The 21,989-nt window shown below is 37.7% G+C and overlaps 4 protein-coding genes across 9 annotated transcripts in view; 2 read left to right on the forward strand and 2 right to left on the reverse strand.

Moving 5' to 3' along the window:
- LOC149610564 (choline/ethanolamine transporter flvcr2a-like) overlaps positions 1–21,989 on the forward strand; it is a 159,344-nt gene that overhangs the window by 96,854 nt on the left and 40,501 nt on the right. The window lies entirely within an intron of this gene.
- LOC149610575 (uncharacterized) lies at positions 261–15,960 on the reverse strand. 6 transcript variants are annotated; one of them, XM_089859324.1, is made up of 10 exons: positions 15,818–15,960; positions 14,485–14,546; positions 13,425–13,544; positions 13,264–13,347; positions 13,100–13,202; positions 8,972–9,305; positions 3,072–3,132; positions 2,852–2,985; positions 671–767; positions 261–611 (listed from the first exon to the last, which is right to left on the reverse strand). In XM_089859324.1, exons 2-7 carry the CDS (start codon positions 14,491–14,493, stop codon positions 3,120–3,122), a joined length of 663 nt encoding a protein of 220 aa, XP_089715450.1. In that variant the 5' UTR covers positions 14,494–14,546; positions 15,818–15,960; the 3' UTR covers positions 261–611; positions 671–767; positions 2,852–2,985; positions 3,072–3,119. The 6 variants fall into 6 exon arrangements, with proteins under 6 accessions (XP_089715450.1, XP_089715445.1, XP_089715446.1 ...); XM_089859319.1 differs by lacking the exons at positions 261–611; positions 671–767; positions 2,852–2,985; positions 3,072–3,132 and adding an exon at positions 6,229–7,739; XM_089859320.1 differs by lacking the exons at positions 261–611; positions 671–767; positions 2,852–2,985; positions 3,072–3,132 and adding an exon at positions 6,229–7,739 and having other exon boundaries at positions 15,807–15,945.
- On the forward strand, positions 17,911–18,604 carry GatC (glutamyl-tRNA(Gln) amidotransferase subunit C, mitochondrial). Its single transcript, XM_089858888.1, has one exon. The coding sequence runs from the start codon at positions 18,038–18,040 to the stop codon at positions 18,515–18,517; it is 480 nt and encodes a 159-aa protein (XP_089715014.1). The 5' UTR covers positions 17,911–18,037; the 3' UTR covers positions 18,518–18,604.
- LOC149610577 (uncharacterized) lies at positions 18,540–20,914 on the reverse strand. The gene is made up of 3 exons (XM_089858887.1): positions 20,646–20,914; positions 19,700–19,829; positions 18,540–18,849 (listed from the first exon to the last, which is right to left on the reverse strand). Exons 1-3 carry the CDS (start codon positions 20,849–20,851, stop codon positions 18,619–18,621), a joined length of 567 nt encoding a protein of 188 aa, XP_089715013.1. The 5' UTR covers positions 20,852–20,914; the 3' UTR covers positions 18,540–18,618.

Consider the following 21,989-nt stretch of genomic DNA (forward strand, 5'->3'; position numbering starts at 1 on the left):
CTAGCCTAGGTGGCGTGATGGCATTTTTTATGACTGGTTCAAAACTTCAAACTGAGTAGAATAATTGAAGTAACCATGGAAACCATCACGTGATCAAGCTACAAAATATTTCCCGGGAAATTTAAAAACTGAAAACGCACATGGACAACATGACAACATCGATAAGAATTTTATAAAAATCGATAAGTAATAGATACAAAAACTTTTCAGGTTAAAAGAAAAATGTTCACACACAGAAATCAATTGAAATAAGTTCAAAATTTATTGATTTTCAATAAAATATTTTTAATGTTTTACTGAACAGCTTTTTTGCGTTCCCTTTTTTCACATTTTCAAATATTTACCCTAGAGTTGGGAATGAATTTATTTTATCGTGCCAAACATCATTACTTATGGCTTCACATTAAATATTTATAACAATGTTGTTTTGAAAAAGAAAAAAAAAATAAAATTCCCAGCGTGACAATACGAGAATATAAAGTAGGCCATTCTTAACAGACACGGCAAAAACCTTTAGAGGTTAAGTTCAATACGCAAAATGAGTCATTTCACTACAATTTCCGACAGTTGCTTTAAAATTCCTAAAATAAATTTAGTTCAGGAAAAAATTCCTGTATTAAAAGAAGACGCGTTAATTAAAAAATTAAGCAAATTAAGCGTTAAATCATACCCTTTCATGGATCCTTTACCAAAGGACATGAGCGACTGCAGACCATCGCAGTTTAAAGATACTCCAATAGATTGGAAAATGTTGACTTCGTCAAGACCTCAAAATAAAACAGACGAACAACTATTTACAAGGTAATATTTGTTTATGCATTACGCATTTTTTAATTTCTTTCCCAGGGTTCATAGAACTTTTGGAAAACCGATTTCACTGACACTTCAAGGGTTTTTTCCTGTATATTTCAAGGTACAAGCTAGGTCACCTAGCAACTGCAGGAGTGGTTTTTTGGAATAATAATTACGGGATTGGTTATTTTTAGTTAAGGCAACTCCTTCAGTGCAAACTAATTCAAGCCTCCCCTTCCAGCTTATCCCTGACCATTTTAAGGTGTTTACCAGAGTCCACTTCACCACACCTGACCCATATTTAGCGTTGTACGATATACCAAATGAAACCCCTGACTTTTTAGAAAGAATCTTTATATCTCTGACGTATTCCCTCCATTTTCCAAATCCCTGACTTATTCCTCCATTTTCCAAATCCCTGACTTATTCCTCCATTTTCCAAATCCCTGACTTATTCCTCCATTTTCCAAATCCCTGACTTATTCCTCCATTTTCCAAATCCCTGACTTATTCCTCCATTTTCCAAATCCCTGACTTATTCCTCCATTTTCCAAATCCCTGACTTATACATGTTTCCCATGTTCCGTACGACCCTGGGAGGAGTTTACCAGAGTCCACTTCATCACACCTGGCCCGTATTTAGCATTGCATGATATATCAAACGAAATCCCCGACGTTTTAGGAAGAAATCTAAATCCCTGACTTATTCCCCCATTTTCCAAATCCCTGACTTATACAGGTTTCCCATGTTATGTGCGAACCCTGGGTTTGTATTTAAGGAGCTTACAAGAGTCCACTTCACCACACCTGACCCATATATAGCATTGTACGATATACCAAACGAAATCCCTGACGTTTTAGGAAGAAACATAAATCCCTGACTTACTCCCCCATTTTCCAAATCCCTGACTTTTACATTTTACCCAGGGTTCCGTACGAACCCTGGCTTTGTATGAACCCTGATTTCTGTATTGCTAGTCTCTTTAAAAGGACACTAGAGTCGAGGGTCAGCCATCTTCACTTGTCCCGGGCCCTTTTAAAGAAACCATCCCCTTCCGACCTGTTTTCACTCTATTACCAATCTTTTAAAATTAAAATTAAAGCATATAGCGCGGTTCCTGTGGATCCCCTACAAGTTGACTTTCCTTACGAACTCCAGTTTTGCCAGGCATTTGTAGGTGGGATTTATACGTGCATGTATAAATCCCGCCCACTAGCCTTTGCCAAGCCACACCCGGAGCTCAGGAGGAAAGTCCCCTTGTAGGGGATCCACAGGAGCCGCGCTATGCTTTAAAGGGACTGCAAAGAAGGCATCGGCGGGTGGGTTAAAATTATTTGAAATACGTCAAAGACATCACGTGATGCCAAGATACAAAGGCTCCTCATGGAGTGGAACTGGACATCTAGTCCTTGTTTTTCACCAGATTGCAGCGCCAATTCCATGAAGTGGTAGTTTTCAAAATAAAACGAATTAAGCTTCTTTGAACCACCCACGCCTTTCCTCGGTCACGTGGTGCCTCTGACGTATTTCAAATAAACAATTCTATATGAAACTAATAGATATGTGCTTTTTCAGAATAGTGGAAATGAGTCGCTTACAATACAACACAAAAATAGTAGAGGACGAAGAAAATTATTTCAAAAAACGAAATGGTCGATTATATGTATACGAAAGCGAATCTTCGGAAGATGAAGATTTCAGTTACGATATTGAAAATTTTGTACGAAATGAAAACCCATCACTTATACGTGAAAAATCTTATAAAAGCAAAACTTTAACCAGCAAAGAACTTATAGATAAATTATCGGATCTGATGTCAGGAAAACCGGGTAAATTTTCACGAAGAAAAACTAAGAAATTAAGAAAGAAAAAGCAGACGGAAAAAGACAACAAGAAAGACGTAGAAGAAGAAAATAACTCTAGTTCTAAAGATAGTTCCTGCAGTGAGGAAACGGATTTAGGTAGTTCCGATTCCGAAAGTAGCCCTCCTACACCACCAATTCCAATTACAATTACAATTCCAATTACGACATCCAAACCAAGGAAGAAAATACTTACCAAAAGATCCAGCAGAATCAAATCGAAAAAACGAAATGGTTCATCTAAAGATGGACTACTCGGAGGAATGAAAGCGGCATTACCGAAACTCGAACGCCAAGAGCTGAGACCGTTGCCGAAACTTGACAACAGACCTTCAACGACAAAAATTGAAAATAGAAACAAAGTTCTTTATATTAGATTACCGCAAATTGGAAACTAAGTGTAGAATGTTTCTCACCATTGTATATTGTTCGTTGATTGATTTGCAATGCAATAAATGATATGTTTATCCTCGGACCCTGAAATAGAAATAAACTTAGTACCGTTGCAAAAAATAAGTTTTTTTTAGCCATGGTTCTCAAACTTCATAAATTAATTCATAAAGTAGACAAAGAAGTGAAAATTTCCATTGGCCTAAAATATGAAACAATGATAGAAAACAATATATATATATTGGATAAGTTATTAACTTATGGCAGAAGTATATAATACTTCTCTTCGAGAGAAGTGTAGCAACCACAAAGCGGGGTAAGTGTAACCAAGAACGAATTCAGGATACCATAAGAACGTGGAATGGTAACATTGTCCCCTGGTACCATGAAGTCATACTTCTTTCGAAAACCGTTACCGCCTTCGTTCTAGGTAACGCCTTAAAATCCGTTTTTAGCGCCATCGGTGGGTTATAAATCAGTTAAAGTGGCTATTATCACATTTAGCTTCTCTGGCCTTAAGCCTTGGCGTTACACGGCGAAGTTTGGGAAATCCGTTTTACTGACTTTGTCCCAGATAAATCAGGCTCTCTAATAGAAAAATCTAGATTCTTTATAACCACTCTTTTTAAATATATCAGTTCATCATTAACGATTTTAAAAAATTTTTCTTGACACCGACACCAACACTCCTAGACCTAGGAGACTCCATTTTCCATATTCCCAAAAATAGGCCCCTCCCTCATATTATGAAAAGTATGACTTCATGGCGCCAGCCAGCATTGCCTTGTTTCAACGTTCTTATGGTATCCTGAATTCGTTCTTGGTGTAACGTTATTCTTCCCATCATTTTACATTTTGAGTGCTCAAGGTTACTAAACCGAATCACATACGCGATAAATAGTTCCCTCATCATTACTCTCAAGACAATCAAGGTTTGTGGGTCGATTGCTGAGGATTTAGTACCAAACAGTTATAGAATTCACCACAGCACGGTGCGATGCCCATCTAAACTTAGTTTGATGAGGGGGAAAGCAAACTAAAATGGATCCCTCGCCTGGGAAGAATGACGTTACATAACTAAAGTATTAAGAGGATACAGAGTGTCATCCTTCTTCTATTATCCCCTTCTGCTTATGGTAAAATTTCTGAAGTTGGGAGGACATTAATTAAACGTTGTTGATATTTTAAACCGATAAAAATTTCACACCGAAGATCTACTTTAAATATAGATAGATAATCACGTTGTAATAATTAAAGTCTACGCATCGTTTGAGAGTCAAGGCTCTAAAACCTTCCGTTAGGTCATAATTCTTTTCTCTTTGTAAAAGTATACACGCCGAACGAAACTTAATAATATTTGCGCAACGCAATCAATATATATATATATATATCAAATCAGTTTTACAATTTTCCAGAGCGTCATTTCTTCATTTCGGTTAAAACGGCGGCGCGAAACGAGCGGCGGTGTTGAAACGCAACAAAAAATAAGAAAAAAATTTCTCCGGAGAGATCGAGATTAACGGAACAAAATTATGTCAGGAACGAGTTTAAAACATTACCGGTGTTCATTTTCGGTCATCGGCGATCGAAGCGGCGGACGGAGCAAGCGGAGTTCAACACGTCATCGATACGGTACGGTTTTCGGTTCGGAAGAGCGGCGGGCGGGCGGCGGCGATCGAGGCGAGATTAAACACAGCGAACGGCGCACGGTTTTGTCTAAACTCGAATACTTATTAAAAATTTTCACGCATATCGGATATCGGAACGGTAAGGCACGTACAATTCTCGGGGATGTCGAAATTTAATTTGTGGCAGATAATATATAGAAATATACTAGAAAATCTAGGGTCCAATATCGAAAAACGTCATTATGACGACACGGTGACGGTGGTGGAATCTAGGGTCTAGTACTGTAGTCCAATATCGAAAAACGTCATTATGGCGACACAGTGACGGAGGAATCTAGGGTCTAGTGCCGTGGCCCAATATCGAAAAACGTCATTATGACGACACAATGACGGACGAATCTAAGCTCTAGTATCGTGGTCCAATATCGAAAAACGTCATTATGACGACAGTGACGGAATAAACTAGGGTCTAGTACCGTGATTCAATATCGAAAAACGTCATTATGACGACACAGTGACGGTGGAATCTAGCTCGAAAAACGTCATTATGACGACACAGTGACGGAGGAATCTAGGGTCTAGTGCCGTGGTTCAATATCGTATAACGTCATTATGACGACACAGTGACGGAGGAATCTAGGTCTAGTACCGTGGCCCAATATCGAAAAACGTCATTATGACGACACAATGACGGACGAATCTAAGCTCTAGTATCGTGGTCCAATATCGAAAAACGTCATTATGACGACAGTGACGGAATAAACTAGGGTCTAGTACCGTGATTCAATATCGAAAAACGTCATTATGACGACACAATGACGGAGGAATCTAAGCTCTAGTATCGTGGTCCAATATCGAAAAACGTCATTATGACGACACAATGACAGAGGAATCTAAGCTCTAGTATCGTGGTCCAATATCGAAAAACGTCATTATGACGACAGTGACGGAATAAACTAGGGTCTAGTACCGTGGTTCAATATCGAAAAACGTCATTATGACGACACAGTGACGGAGGAATCTAGGTCTAGTACCGTGGTCCAATACCGAAAAACGTCATTATGACGACACAATGACGGAGAAATCTAGGTCTAGTACCGTGGTCCAATACCGAAAAACGTCATTATGACGACACAATGACGGAGGAATCTAAGCTCTAGTATCGTGGTCCAATATCGAAAAACGTCATGACGACACAATGACGGAGGAATCTAGGATCTAGTGCCGTGGTTCAATATCGAAAAACGTCATTATGACGACACAATGACGGATGAATCTGGGGTCTAGTACCGTGGTCCAATACCGAAAAACGTCATTATGATGACACTTTTTCGGAATAAACTAGGGTCTAGTACCGTGGTCCAATATCGAAAAGCGTCATTATGACGACACAGTGACGGTTTTCAAAATACTTTAATGGACATTCTTAAACTTAGCTAAGGGGTTCCAAATACTATCCGCGTTAACTAAAATGTGTTAATTTAAACTTGCTAACTCTAATTTCGTAAATTCGTTTTGTTTTGTAATGTAAATAATAAGTTAATTGGCGAGTGGAAATGGTGAGAAAACATTTATTTGCGAATAAACGATGTTGTTGAACGGTATTTTGATAAAAAAAAATCGAACGCATGATTGAGGGTTAAGAACAGGAAAATATAACTACTAATATTTTATCAATATGAAAAATCTATCACGAAATAAACTTAGGTATAAGGGGCAAAAATTCATGTAAAAAGTAGTATCAGCTGGAATTCATAAGCTAATTCTATGCATTCCTGGTATCAGGAATAATGAGAAAAAAAAAATCATAAACTTAACAAAAAAAAAAGTTCCAATTAAAAATTGCGAGGACAGTGTTTAACGACGACTCTACTATTAAAGGAAAAGTTCAGGTAACATAACATTATACCTTAAAAGAACGGCCTTTTTAAAAACTAAACATAAAAGGAAAGAAAAATACATAAATAAATGATCTCTTATTACAAAAGAATGAGCTTTTAATCCACCTTATTCCCTTTCGCCAGAAGTTAGGCTTAGCTCGGGAAAGAAATTCGTCTGTCGTCTGCTACAAAAGCCAAAAATATGTACTGTAGCAGACGACAGACAAATTTCTTCCCGTTACTCACCCCCATGAATCCCGAGCTAAGCCTAACTTCCGGCGAAAGGGAATAAGGTGGATTAGTCTTAAAAACGTGGACCACTGCGCCATCCGCCATTGGTTTAGTGGCGTCTGCTAGCCCAAACCTCTTACCCCTACAGGATTGAATTCTCACAGGCTGAGAGAGGTAAAGGTAAGAGGTTCGATTTAGCAGACGCCAATAAACCAATGGCGGATGGCACAGAAGTCCTCGTTTTTAAGTCTAATTAAATTTTATAATTAGAGATAATTTATTTCTGTTTTTCAATATTTTTCCTTTCATATTTAGAAAAAGGCCGTTCTTTTAAAGTATAATGTTACGTTACCCGAACTTTTCCTTTAACAAAAAAATGGTTCCAAAAACTGTGAGGACAGTGTTAATATAAATTGCCTAACATCGACGAAAAAAAAAAATTAACTGGGCTCTCACTACGAATAACATACATGAACATTTTAAACATACGATATTGAATATTTCCCATATAAGTTGGGATGGGAGATGGTAAAGGATAAAATAGAACAAATACAAAGAATTAACCCACAATTGAATTAACGAACGAACGTCACAAAACGTTTCGGTAAATTTTCGTTTGCCATAAGGAGTTAGTTTCTTTCCACGACGCGAATTGTTCGCTTATCGCATTAAAGGACATATTCATTCGTGTAGATGAAAACTATAATAAGAGAGCCTAATCCGAAGCCCTTAAAAATGTACGTGTACGATTGATTAAACATATCGAAACGAGGGAGAGATATTTCAGTTATTCTGAATCTTTTTTCCGTACTTCTCAATCAATCTTAAAACGAGCGTTATTTTTAAAATTAAACGGTAAACGTTGTCGCATTCGCATTCGCATTCGGGGAGAAGTATTTTTAATTGTTCATCTCGCTACCATCTTCTAGCGGAGCTCGATGAATACCAAGATGAGCTGCAAAGAGAACGTAGCGGAAAAAAAAAAACAAACCGAGTTCGGATTAAAGCGTCCGCAAGGTCTTTTTTTTTAATAGTTTATCGGTTATCGGTTATCGGTACACGATACGCAATCTAAATAAACAAACGCATCCAGACGGAAACCCCGTAACGATATACGCAACGCTATTTATTTTTACGATGTTTTGTTTCATATGTAAACTGTCACATGCGGGTCGAGATAGTAAGTAACGGATTGGAATAATTTTTCTTTTTTTTTTGGCCTTAAAATCACGACTTAGTACTTATGATTTCTCCTCGATGATATAATATTGAAAATAAAGTCAAATTTTGTTTTGTTTTTTTTTGGTTTGGTGGGAAAAATGAAAAGAAACGTAAATATAACTAAGGAGGGTCTTAAATAAATATAATCTAACAGGGTTCATACAACTTTTGGAAAACAAATTTCCCTGAGATTTCCAGGTTTTCCCCCCATATACTTCCCTGAATTTTCCAGGTTTTTCCTGTATATGGAGTATCCTATGGAGCAAATGTTGACGAAGGAGGGGGGGGGGGGCAAATAGGACTATAACATAATCAAAGGGCATCCCCGTATCTCTAATATAACCAGAGTTATGAGCCTCCAAAGTATAGTGTAATGTTAATCCTACGGAGGGTATGTTTTTGAACATTTTGCTTAATTACTCGGCCCCTGTTTGTCGTAGCCGTACGTTTTTAGTATGGTTAGATGGGGGATAAATAGGACTATAATATACTCAAAGGACATTGCCGTATCTCTATTAGAACCAGAATTATGAGCCTCCAAAGTATAGTGTAATGTTAATCCTATGGAGGGTATGTTAACGGACATTTTGCTTAATTACTCGGCCCCTGTTTGTCGTAGCCGTACGTTTTTAGTATGGTTAGATGGGGGATAAATGGGACTATAATATACTTTAAGGACATCGCTGTATCTCTATTAGAACCAGAGTTATGAGCCTCCAAAGTATACTGTAATGTTAATCCTATGGAGGGAATATTCACGAACATTTTGCTTAATTACTCAACCCCTGTTTGACGCAAATTTCCCCGGTTTCCCTGAATTTTACTAAAAATTCGAAATTTCCCCGAGTTTTTTGTCAGCTATTTATTTCCCTGATTTTTCCAGGTTTTCCCTGTTTTCCAGGTTTGTATGAACCCTGTCTAACAGGAAATAAAAATTAATTAATTAAATAAATAAAGATTTAAAACCTTGCTGATGACGGTGGTGGTGGCGGAGATCTTCTGGAATACAAATAGTCGGAGCTGGATCGCGACGATCGTCTTTCGTAAGGGTCATCGTGGTGGTGAGAGGACATCAAAGGAAGGCGTCGGCTGTAAGGGTCATCTAAAGAGCGCCTGGAGGTGTAAGGGTCATCTCGAAGGGGAAGGGCTCGCCTTTCGTAAGGGCTCGGGTATGGCCTGGCTCGGTCTCTGCTACTGCTACTACTGTAGTAAGAATCTCTGGATGGAATTGCAGATTCGTAGCGACGGTAGTCGTCGTAGTAGGGGTGGTGGCTGTCGTAGTAGCTTTCTCTGGAGTATCCTATACACGTAAAGTAATTAAATAACCAATTGAATAAGAGTTAACAAGCGCAAATATCCGTGTAGTTTCCAATGCGCTAAGGTTGTACAACACCCTACAACTCGCCAGTGAGCACGTATGAGAAGGAGGCTCGAAGAGACCAAATTCTCCGTCAACCCCCCTTTCAAAAGTGGTACCGAGCTGTGGGTCGGTATCAGTCCCGCACATGCGTAATCGGCGCAACAGAGAAGGAAAAAAATCATGGCTTGTTTACGGCCAGTACTATTAACGGATCACGCTATGTCTGGCTTCTTGCGTCAAGGTAGGTGCGCGTGAGAGAGATATCAGGCTGTGCCATTATAGTTACCTACCCCTTCCCTCTTTGACTCTCCTTCTCATATGTGCTCACTGAACTCGCTAAGGCTCCCATACAATATAATTTTATGTATAGTGCTACATTAACTTGAGAAATGACTCAGGCGATACAGCGGCAACGACAGTATAATCAAAAATAAATAGGGGAAGTGTCGGACTGCCATATTTTCCTGCCTTTGCCTTAGCACGCCGAAATTAAATAAAAAATGCCGCAGATGTTCCTGAAATCATTATTTAATTCAAAAAACTCATCATTAAAATCCTTTAGAATTTCGTTTAAACTTAGGCCCTGGGTTGTCATTATGAGCTAAATCGTTTTAATATTAGTAAATAACATCAAAATTAGAAAACTAAATTAATACAATCATGCACATCATCAAATTAAATTGTGGCGGTAAACTGCAGTGGCCATGGTTAGCAGCTAATTTAAAATAAAACCGCACTATTTCTTCACACGCAATATCACAAAATTATCTTAGGAACGTGGTGAATAGGCGAGGGGGATGAAACACATTTCGCGAGTATGCATTCACCCCTCCAAATGCATGTCACAGACGAAGGAGAGAGTCCGACACTTTCCCCTATTTATTTTTGGTATAAGGGGGCATTTATAGTTTATCATACATTCTTCTCTTTTCCCAGTAAGGGGTGACTTTCATTTAGTAGCACCACTAAAAGATACTACAATTAAACTTCTTATGCCATCATCAACTGAACTTGGCGCTGAAGAAGTACTTAACTTAATAAGAACAGTCGCCTTGCATAGGGAAATCTAATTCAAATCGGGGTGGAAAGGAGTTTTTGAGGCGCCTAATTGTGCAACTACACATATATTCAAAGGTCGTGAAGTTTCCAATGACAATTGTAATTAAATGTTCTCATTTTAGTTACTGTGCCTGATTTCCAAATTCCCCCCCCCCCCACCAGGCGCGTCAGCATAAACAAGTCACGTAAATAAAATTTCTGTATTAGCTACGTGTGGTTGGGGTGGGGAGAACTAGAAGTCTATCGAACCACCACAAGCAAACAAATCATAATAGTAAAAGCCAGTATGTCTTTCACACTTGTAGCTAAAAACCTATTATAACTATCTACCTATATGTATATAGTAGGGTGAGTTTTCAACAACAACTATAATAAAACAACAGCCTTTATAAATTGTGTCCCTCCACCTGGAAATGAATCTCTCATTCTAGCTACAACACCCTTGGAGGTGAGGGGCAAAGTCGTTGTACCCATGCTTGGGAAATTTTGTTTAAACGTCATGTAGTGCTGCCACCTTTTGGTGGTTTTTTCCGACTCCATAGTCACTTTTACAGGTTTCAAAACAACAGTAATTCCCCGCAATTAAATTTTATAACCATTGCACTAAGGTTGAGCGTTACAAAGCCTTGCATCACACCTTTTTTAATGAAAAAAGCAGACAAAATTTAAATAAATGTCTCCACTATAGTAGTACATTCAACCAAACTTAGTCCCGCGGTTGAGTACCCACGGCGCACGTTAGAGGTAACCTATTTTCTATTCCAGTATGTTCCCTCTTCCTATTCCCTATCCCCTCGCGCTAACCCCAAAACTGGAGTTTAGAGAAAATATTTCCATTTTAAACACTTTCCAATAAATCGGATTTGATACAGCTGTCCATCAAATTAAACCAAAATTTGAGGGTTACCCCAATATAACCAGGTGCATTCTTTTTTGATGCCAATGTGGTTTCTTCTTCTAGAAGCTAATCATTTCTTAAAGAGGGTTCCAACAAACTTGTTTTATGTCTATCCCAAGTCAGGGATACTGCTGTAAACTCATACCATAGCGCTAAAGTACTTTCTTTCCCCATACTTCCAAGATCTGGAAGAGGATCTTTTCTTAACCTAAGAACCCATAAACTCGTAGCAAATCTTGCCTTATTTTTTCCTAACCAAGCTGGTTTTTTGTCAATCTTAAACACTTTACAATAAATCGGATTCGATTCAGCTGTCCATCAAATTAAACCAAAATTTGAGGGTTGCCCCAATAAGGTGCATTCTTTTTTAATGCCAATGTGGTTTCTTTTTTAATACTTCCAAGAGATAGAAGTCAATCTTTTCTTAAAGAGGGTTCCAACAAACTTGTTTTATGTCTATCGCAAGTCAGGGATACTGCCGTAAACTCATACCATAGCGCTAAAGTACTTTCTTTCCCAATACTTCCAAGATATGGAAGAGGATCTTTTCTTGACCTGAGACCCCATAAACTTGTAGCAAATCTTGCCTTATTTTTTTTTCCTAACCTAACTGGTTTTTTGTCGATTTTAAACACTTTACAATAAATTGGATTCAATACCAGGGTTCGTACGAAATTTTTACATTGAAAATCCCTGACTTTTCCAGGTTATCCCTGACCAAATTTTCGCAATATCCCTGACCATTTTAAGGTGTTTACCAGAGCCCAATTTTCACACCTCGCTCATATTTAGCATTACTTGAAGCATGGTTTGATATACCAAACAAAATCCCTGACATATCCCCGACTTTTTAGGAAAAACGTTTAAATCCCTGACTTATCCAGGTTTTCCAGGTTCCGTACGAACCCTGAATACAGCTGTCCATCAAATTAAACCAAAATTTGAGGGTTGCCCAATATAATCAGGTGCATTCTTTTTTTGATGCTAATGTGGTTTCTTTTTTAATACTTCCAAGAGCTAGAAGCCAATCTTTTCTTAAAGAGGGTTCCAACAAACTTGTTTTACATCCATACCCAGTCAGGGAAACTGCTCTAAACTCATACCATAGCTCTATTGTACTTTCTTTCACAGTGCCAATGTTCTTTCTTTCCAATACTTTCCTTAACCTGAGATCCCATAAACTTGTAACAAACCTTGCCTTATTTTTTTCCCAATCAATCTTGCAGGGAGCCTACTCTTAAATTTAAATTCCTTATAGGAAAAATAGGAATTTTTTTCCGGTATTATAGGATTTTATAGGAGAAAAAATGTGTTTTATAGGAAAATATAGGACTAAAAATGCAGTGCTCATGTATAATACAATTTTGGGGCTTAAACCATGTAGAAAAAATCTCAAAAAATAAAAAATAACAAATTGGATTTTACTTCGAAAATTCAGAAGACCTTAATTAAAATATAATATATTAAAAATCCTAAGCGAGCTCGGCAATTTCGGTGTCTATTCAAATGTGATCTCGATAAAAACAGCTAAATTTTGATAAATTTGATGCTAAACTATACGAAAACTTAGACTAAGTCAAAAATATAGGATATTATAGGACCTTTCATGAAATTATAGGATAATAAAGGACAGGTTCAAAAATATAGGAATTATAGGACCCGTGGGCTCCCTGATCTTGTTTTTCGTGTTCCTTGGGTCCACCAACAAACACACATACACACAAAACAGTATGGGAAGGCCAGGTATGGTTACAAAACCACACCAAGCAAAAATTACCATTTCTAGGTGGAAGAGCCCTGCTTCTATAAGAAGATCTCATGGGATCTCCCGGAGCCCTTCCTGGAGCTCCTGGTTCAGGATGAAGTTTACTTGTTGATTGCTAAAGTGAATTAAAACAATTACATTACCATCATTTGTATAATTTGTAAATGACTACTTACTTCCACGCTTATACATGATCCCATAAAGTTGAAGTTATTCAGGGCTTTGATAGCCGCTTCTGCTTCATCTGTGGAACTCATGTGCTGTCAAAAACAAATTTTAAGTTAAGTTTAATGAAAAACATGGAGAACAACAACAACGGAAAGATTTGATGACTTACAACAAAACCGTATTTGTTTATAACGTCACATTCAGTTACAGCCCCATATTTTTCAAAAAGGGACTTCAAATCATGGTTTGAACAGCCATCAGGTAAGTGACCAACAAATATTTTTGTTCTCTAATGATTTGAAATAACAAAAAAGTTTATAATACTCAATACTTTTGTTTCTTATCCATAAAGCAGGCCTGATACTCTCCTGCACCCAAAAAATAAGTGACGGAAGTGACTAAAAATTTTAAAAAAAGTGACTAAAAAGTGACTTAAATAAAAACATTTTAAGGTTGAAAAACTGCCCTACTGGGGTCCTAACATATGTAGAACGTAACACTTGATCTGATTCACTTTGTATTTATACTAGGGGTGTGCGAATAGCACATTTTGGGTATCAAACCGGTTACCGAATACCAAAAACGTTTCCTTATCAAATACCGAATCGAATAGTTTATTCCAAATCAAATACCGAATAGTTAGGCCTATAAGATTAATCGCGACTAGTTAAGTCTAGTATTCGCGAATAGTTAACCCTAATACTCGTGAATATTAGGCTTGACTATTTGCAATTAATCGGTTAGTAACCCTAATATTCGCAAGGAGAAAAATATTTTGAAGCTCCTAAATTTCAAAGTACCTATCCAAATTGGTGGCCAAGTATATCTGAAAATTTCCTAGGCACTTGCTGGTAGTTTTTGATGGGAGACAAATAAAATTGGGACAGGAGCGAGATCTCTACGGCTCCCAGAAAACAATTTGGTTTAGTTAAGTACACTTCCAACTAAACAAAAACTTAAGTCTAAGGAAAGGAACTGTGCCTTTTTGTGTTTAGAACTTTAGACGATTGAAATATACTAAGTTGTTAGCAAAGATTTAGAATTCAAATATCAAAATACTGAAAATTTCAAAAAAAAGTGACAAATAGTGACTAATTTCAGAAAAAAAGTGACTTTAGTGACTAATTTCAGAAAAAGTGACTTTTAGTGACTGAATTTAAAAAAAGTGACTTTTAGTGACAAAAGTGACTCAGTATCAGGCCTGATAAAGTTAAAGGTCATAAACTCACTCGTGCCATTTTCAAGTAGATGATTATGGCGTCAGTAATAGCGTACCCAGTATTTTCTTACACTGAATAAGAAAGAACATATGACACTATTTGAGTTCAGTTACGTACTTCATTAGCAATGAGAGACACCAAAAATTGGGGGAATAGGGACTTGGCAATTCGGGCTTAACTCCGCCCCCAGCGCCATTATGGTATGTTTTTTTAACAGAATGAAAGCTATATAAGCCCCTCCTCCTGGTATGTTTTTTAGCACTAATGGAAGGTAGCCTGACGTTGCATGACGTAGTACTGCCAAGTCCCTAGCCTATAGAGCTATTTCAGTGGGGGAAACATTTTGTCTGCTACGAAAATTGGGCCTGCCTTTGAGTGTAGGGCGGCCATTTTATGAGGGTTTTCTCTACGGGCAAATAGCATTGGTGACGTAGCCATTACCCCCTCTGAAATAGCTCTATAGAATAATGGCACCTACTTGCCTTTGACTGTATTAAGCTCTATGGGTAGTTAACATGGAGTGCCACTACTCTATATAACTTAATTAGTTTAGTTTATGGCCGACTCACCACAATACGGCTTTAATATATGCACTTTATCTAACTATTCCTATCCTATGCTATACTTATTTGGCAAAAACGTATTGGCTAAGGGTACGTTCAGTAACCCTCTTTGATGGCAGCGCTTACTAAGCGATGCCAGATTTTCACTACTGTACGCTTTTTCGCGTTTCCGGTTTTGACGTCATGATGCTCAGCGCTTGCTCATCAGAAAAACCATCTAATCGATATGGTTTTTTTGATGGCGTGACGTAGCGCTTGACTGTTGTAGGCGCGGGATTTAAAAGTTAAATTCCAATAATGCTATTCCAACAGTAATTGTATTCGTTTTCTTTACAAAACTACTTCTACCATTCAAATGGACATAATTTTCATAAACAATTTCATTATTTGCGAGTTCATTAATAGTGGACAAGAACCATTTGCGCTTCGTAACGTTTTGGGGGCCAGTAAGACATTTCCCCAACCCCATTTTCGAAAACAGCACTAACTTCAAAATGTGACTTTTCCGTTCAACAACCTTTTACGTCACTGTGACGTCTCGAGCCCATCAACCAAACATCAAGAAAACAGCGATTTCTTTGAGATTTTCGTTACTGAACGTACCCTAAATTATAAACAAAAACTATCCACTACAAATTTAAACGGAAAGCCATGTTAAGCCTTGGTTTTAACAAAGAAGCCAGGTCCTATTCTTTCTCAAAATCGTAACAGTAAATATTACAACACTCGCGTAACGACACTGTGATTTGATACTAAAATTAAACTAACCTTATAATTACCTAAATTGTTTTGAAGTGCAATTAGTCAAATTGAATTGACACAAAGTTGAAATATTATATAAACTTCACATACAACGTCGCTGACTGATGAGTGATGACCGAGACAAGATGGCGCCGGCCGGCCGCGCTTCCGGAATCCGGAGGTGCCGCTCCATGGGTATGGCGCCACAGGCTCACAGCGGTCAGCGCTGACTCAGCGGCGCTACCAAGCAGGGTGGGAAATAAGGATTTTTTTTAAAACTGTACATTGGAACAGCGACACCCCTGCCCTGGAATAAATAAACTGGTCCATGTCGCAGTCTGGGAAATAAGGATATTTTTTAAACTAGTCCTTGGGACCAGTGACCCCCTAAATAATAAACTGGTCTCCGGAGTGGTCCCAGCCTTTGTTCTCCTATAGATTTGCAATTAATAAACTGGTCCCGAGGACCAGTAACCCCCACGTTTTGAATTAAAAAACTAGTCCAAGCAATTAATAAACTGGTTTTGGATCAGAGGAAGTGTGCTATTTCCCAGACTGCCATGTCGGTCCATGACCATTGACCAGGGCGCGTCGTCTGCTAAACTAAAGAAGTGGATAATTAGAATAGCTGAAATAATGTCTAGACTCTGGCTACCCTTTAATTTTATTACTGGTCAAGTGGACCACTGACCCCCCCTCCGATTTAATTTTTAAACTGGTCATTTACCCTGTGCCACCGCCTTATTTCCCACGCTGCTACCAAGTACCAACCAGTCTTGGAAATAAGGATTTTTTTGAAACTAGTCCTCGGGACCAGTGACCCCCAGCGTCTACAATATTAAACTGGTCCTTGGGACCAGTGACCCTATCCCTAATTTATTTTTTACTAATCCTATTGAAAAATTAAGGGAGTATTTCGTTGACGCACAGCCCACTCGATCGGGCTATAGATGCAAAATTATGTCAAAAATCAGAGTTAACTCTTAACATTTCCGTCCTAATTTTGAAAATACTGGTTGAAATCTCTTGAAATTTTAATGAGATTTGCAAAATAATGTTTGGTATTTTTGTGCAAAGTTTTTCTCTTACAAAGCTTTTTGTAACAACATTAAAACGAAAATGAACCATAATTTAATGGCTTAGTCTCAAACAGTTTAAATTTGTTTCTTTCAGCTTCACTGGTTCGAGTCTCTTGAAATTTTAGTGAAAGGCATATTTAAAGTTTTTAAATTATTGTGGAAAATTTCGAACTTTTAAAACGAATAGTCCTTTTCCTAAAATTTCCCTAAGCGACTAAATAGGTTGTAGGATTATGCACAAGCACAATTTTAATGAATTTTTTGGAAGTGAATTGTTTCTTTGAAAAGTTCGAAACTTTGCATCATAACTTAAAACCGTTCAATGTGCCTCTCACTAAAATTTCAAGAGATTCGAACAAGTGAAACGGAAAAACTTATTAAACCGTTCCAAGACCAAGCCCTTTAAGTAGGGCTAATTTTCGTTCTAATATTTATACAAAAAAAGAAGGGAAACTTTTCAAAATTTCCAAAACATAGCAAACGTTGTTTTTTCACATCTCTTTAAAATTTCAAGAGGTTTGCACCAATAGTTTCAAAATTAGGGCAAAATAACGGTGTTCCTCCCATAGCCGGTCATGTTAAAAGCTGGCTCCTTGGATTTTTCGAGCGAAAAAGCTCAAAATTACCAACACGCGCTTTTACATAGGAAAAACATTGTGTGGAGGGGCTTCTATAATCTATAGCAAAGCGTGTGAAGCCAAAGCGTGATCGAGTGGGCAGTGGTTGTAGCAAGGAAGGAAAGAATTAGAAAATGTCAAGGCTAGGAGACTATATCCATGGAGTAGAAATTTAAAATGTCTAGAATTTTTAAACTGGTCCCTCCTGAATTTTCATAAAAATTCTCAATTAATAAACTGGTCCCAAGGACCAGTAACCCCCGGATTTTGAATAAAAAAACTGGTCCGAGCAATTAATAAACTGGTTTTTGACCTGTGGACCTGTGCTATTTCCAAGACTGGTACCAACTAGGGAGTAGGGAGTGAAATAAGCAAATTATTTTTCTAGCTCCTCGACTGTTATTGGATGAAAATTTGAAAATATTTTATGATGCTGTCTGCTACACCGCCCGCTTATATCGTCTTATCTCAAATGTCAATGGTCAGTACACGTGCTTTTATTTTGGGCCCGTAAAGTTTATTTTAAATTTGTTAGACACTTTTTGTGATTACTATTTAGAGTATGTATTTATTTAAATGTTCATCAATGTTTGTTAGACGTAATTATTTATTTTTATCTCAATTATCTTGGTTTGTTAAACCAAAATCCAACCTACATCAATGTTTTGATTCAATTAAAACCATTACTAATGCTAAACTAGTGCGGTTTTACTCAGTTAAACCCAATAATAACGATGATTCAAATGATCTACGCTTAAACGTAGAAACCATACAAAAATTAGAACGCTTAGCACTAGTTGACTTTGACAATGAAGCAGGAGTCAAGAGACTCGAAGAAGCTGTGAAATTTGCATCTTTGATCTTCGAAGTCAATACTGAGGGCGTGAAACCAATGTATACCGTACTAGAAGACAGGACACTCGAACTCAGACCTGATATAGTTGAAGAAACAAACCGAGAAGCTATTCTCAGGAATGCATCTATTACTGAAGAAGATTATTTTGTTGCACCACAAAGAAATAAACCTTTGAATCAAACATGATTTCTTATTTATTAATTTTATTTGTCTTATATTGTAACTATGAATTTTGTTAGGCTTGAAAATAAAGTTATTAAAGTATCACAATGATTTTGGTTTGTTCATTAATTGCATAAAAGGGCTTCAAATAAGGGATGTTGTTCATAGCAAGGCATTATCAAAGGGCTGTCTGGTAGAATGATGAACAACAAATTGTAGGTCAAGGCAAGGATAAATATCACAAGTATCAAAATTATGAGGCCAGCTACTATATAACTTCTCCATCTCTTTTTATCTTCATCTTCATCAACTTCATTCTCAAAGTTATGGTGCTCAGGAGAATTATTGTTCTCATGCTAGGAGAGATTTGACTTATTTAAAAAACATTTTACATATATTTATGATTACACTAGAAACTATAGAGGTGACACAGGGAATCCTTATCACCATATCCAATGAATAAGTATGAACCTTTTATGTTGGAGGGTACTTAAAGGGTCTGTAAAAAAGGCATCGGCGGCCCGGCGGGTGGGTAAAAATTATTTTAAACACGTCATAGGTAAGTGGCTGAGGAAAGACGTGGTTCAAAGAAACTAGTTCGTTTTATTTCGAAAATTACCACTTCGGGGAATTGGCGCTGCAATATGTAAAGAAGACGTCAGTGGGTGGGTAAAAATTATTTGAAATATGTCAGAGGCACCACGTGACGTCAAGATAAAAGACTCCACATGGAGTGTGACTAACCACCTTGTTTTGGTAACCAAAATTTGGTTTTTCGCGAGATTGCAGCGCCATTTCCCCGAAAGCGGACGTTTTCGAAATAAAACACCTTTTCTCAGTCACGTGCCTTATGACGTATTTCAAATAATTGTTACCCACCCGCCGATGCCTTCTTTACAGCTCGCGACACTTGGGCCATGTTGACATTAGGGATAAGTATTTCCTGTGTCACGTCTATAATATCCTCATGATAGCAATAAAATTTGTTGGAAAGATCATATATTTTATGGCTAGGTATATTATTCAGCTTCAGCTACATTTTGTTTTAGAATCTAGGTTAAAGCATCCACGTACTAAAAACCGCTTGAATATTTTTAAGTTTACCGTTAAAAATAGTTCCATTGTTTCACGATGAGAAATGGATGGAATTATTCATAAAACACAGCATATAAATGTAACGTAGATAGATGGTCAGAACAGACTTACCTTTGCAGGAAGAGAATGATAGTGATCTGGGGCCAAATGAGGAGCGGGTGATCCCACTGTTCCCACATCCCTTAGTTTATTGTCATCAATATCCAGCTTAAGACCTTCCGCTCTATTCTGCAGCCAAATGCTAAATAATTATTTAAAATTATTACAAAAACGTATTTAATATCACCAAGAATATTATGGGAAAGTGCTTTTCTATCGTTCCACTTTCAGCAACAGAGATGGAAGGCAGTCAAAAAAGAGACACGCCTAATGACTTTGATTACAATCATTACTTTCTACTTGCCTTTCAGAAGACCCTTTTCAAAACTCGGGGTATGGTGTTACACCACCTTGTTTTCTTAAGATGAAACATTCGGTTTGAGGACGCAAAGACGTTAGATATGACTTTGGTGGAATGGTAACCTTGAAGCACTTTCTAACGTCTTTGTTGTCAACATACCGGATGTTCCGTCTGAAACCTCTATCATGCTGGCGATTTGAGGGTAAAAGGGTCTCTTCCATTGCCATGTGGACCCCATTCTTAGTTTTACTTAAATATTAGCTTCAAACATAAAAGCAACACTGGGAATTCTTTTTGTACAACCATGATACTTGGAGTAGTGGTCGGCACTTGTATCATATTCCTTTACTAACGTCACAATGGAAAGTGAAGGGGGGGCACCCACATCTCGAAGTTTTACCCTAACAAGAAGCTGGGTCGACGAGAGAGGGGGTCAGTTTTCCCGGGTCCCGTACCTTCTAGGGTGCCCGGGTCACCTGTAGGGCTGTCTTGAAGGGGCCCGCGCTATCGTCATTTCCCCCCGGACCTTCAAACTCTCTCGAGGGCCTTGACAAGAATCATACAATAAACTCCTGTTCTAACAGTCGAACAGTCGAGTCGGGGATAGAGGAATTCCCGGTGTCGCTTCTATTTTTACAGATTATTTATTAGGTGTACGTTTCTTTGCTAGTTCTGCTCGGATCAAGATCCCTCCAAATTTCACTAAAGTCCTTCACAGTTGTCTCTGACGAGCCTTTGTCCAAAAATGTAGAAATTACCAATAGTTTATCTCCCTCCTTCACTTTAAAATCTGAAAAAAAAGGAATTAAAAACACAGGCTTCTTGTAACTATACCAGGAATACATAAAGCTAACAGGAAACATTGTGCCCCCAATCCCCCATATCTCCCATGTTAATTTCTGCCCGGGTTTTGTGGGCCGGGCTTGAGTAATATCCCTTACATGTTATAATTCTGATGTCTTTCTAACAGAGATTTCATTGTTTTGTAGCAACGCTAGGTAAGGTGCGCGGCGACATAAATTATTAATCGTGAGGTAAAATTCGTCACGTTTAATGACTAAACTAGCTTTTCCCACAAAATCCGCCTAGATACTTTGAGAAAATGGCTGCAAAATAGAGATATCTCAGTTGTGACGTCAGTTCCTGGGTAAAATGTTACAGGCTTAGCTTTGGTAGAGGACGGCCATGTTTGGTACCGCTTTGGTTCAACGGGAAAATAGCATGGGTGACGTCACACAAAAGCTTCTGAGATAGCTCTATTATTCCTATTTGCTGTATTCATTCCTTCTTCTCTAGATGGTCAATTTTGGCTTAACGCATAGTGGCACAAACAGTCTTCGATCTGTTATTTGATTCAACATTTAAGACTAAGATTCATTTTAACATCAAATTCAATTACTAAATCACAGATAACGACAAGCTGCGTTGCCTTTTATATAATCGTTGCTAAGCCTAATTTGTCTAAATGATACTCAATAATTGATTTAATTCAACTTCTTTCGACAGAATAAATAATGCAAATAAAGTGGGCCATAACGCGTGGGTATTTTTCTGACCCATTTATTATATAAGCAACGGATTTATCCCATAATATCAAATTATCTTTAAAATATTTTAATACTGCCAAGATTTTGAAAGTATCCGTCGGTTTTAAAGATTGCATCAAATCCCAAAAAGATAATCCCCTTGTCTATAAAAAATGGTTACTTTACTTGGTTTTAATTTTACCGCAAAGTTGCATGTCTCATCAGGTTGTAAGATCCTCTGAACAGGATTAACGACATAGGAATTTATGTTGTTTGTCCGAAACTAAGTATAAGATTTTTAAAATAAATTTGTTAATTTATGGTCAAATTTGGACACCGTGAATGACTTTCACCCTAAAAAATGTGCTGGCTATAGAGGGTAACCTAACCTATCATAAACTACCCCCCCCCAGCTTCAGGGGGGGGGGTTCAACCTGACTCCTATAAACCATTTAGGAAATTAAACACAGGGAAA

Source organism: Phalangium opilio, unplaced genomic scaffold (assembly GCF_054372755.1).
Source record: "Phalangium opilio isolate 3A_F unplaced genomic scaffold, DU_Popi_V2 ptg000329l_1, whole genome shotgun sequence".
NCBI lineage: Eukaryota > Metazoa > Arthropoda > Arachnida > Opiliones > Phalangiidae > Phalangium > Phalangium opilio.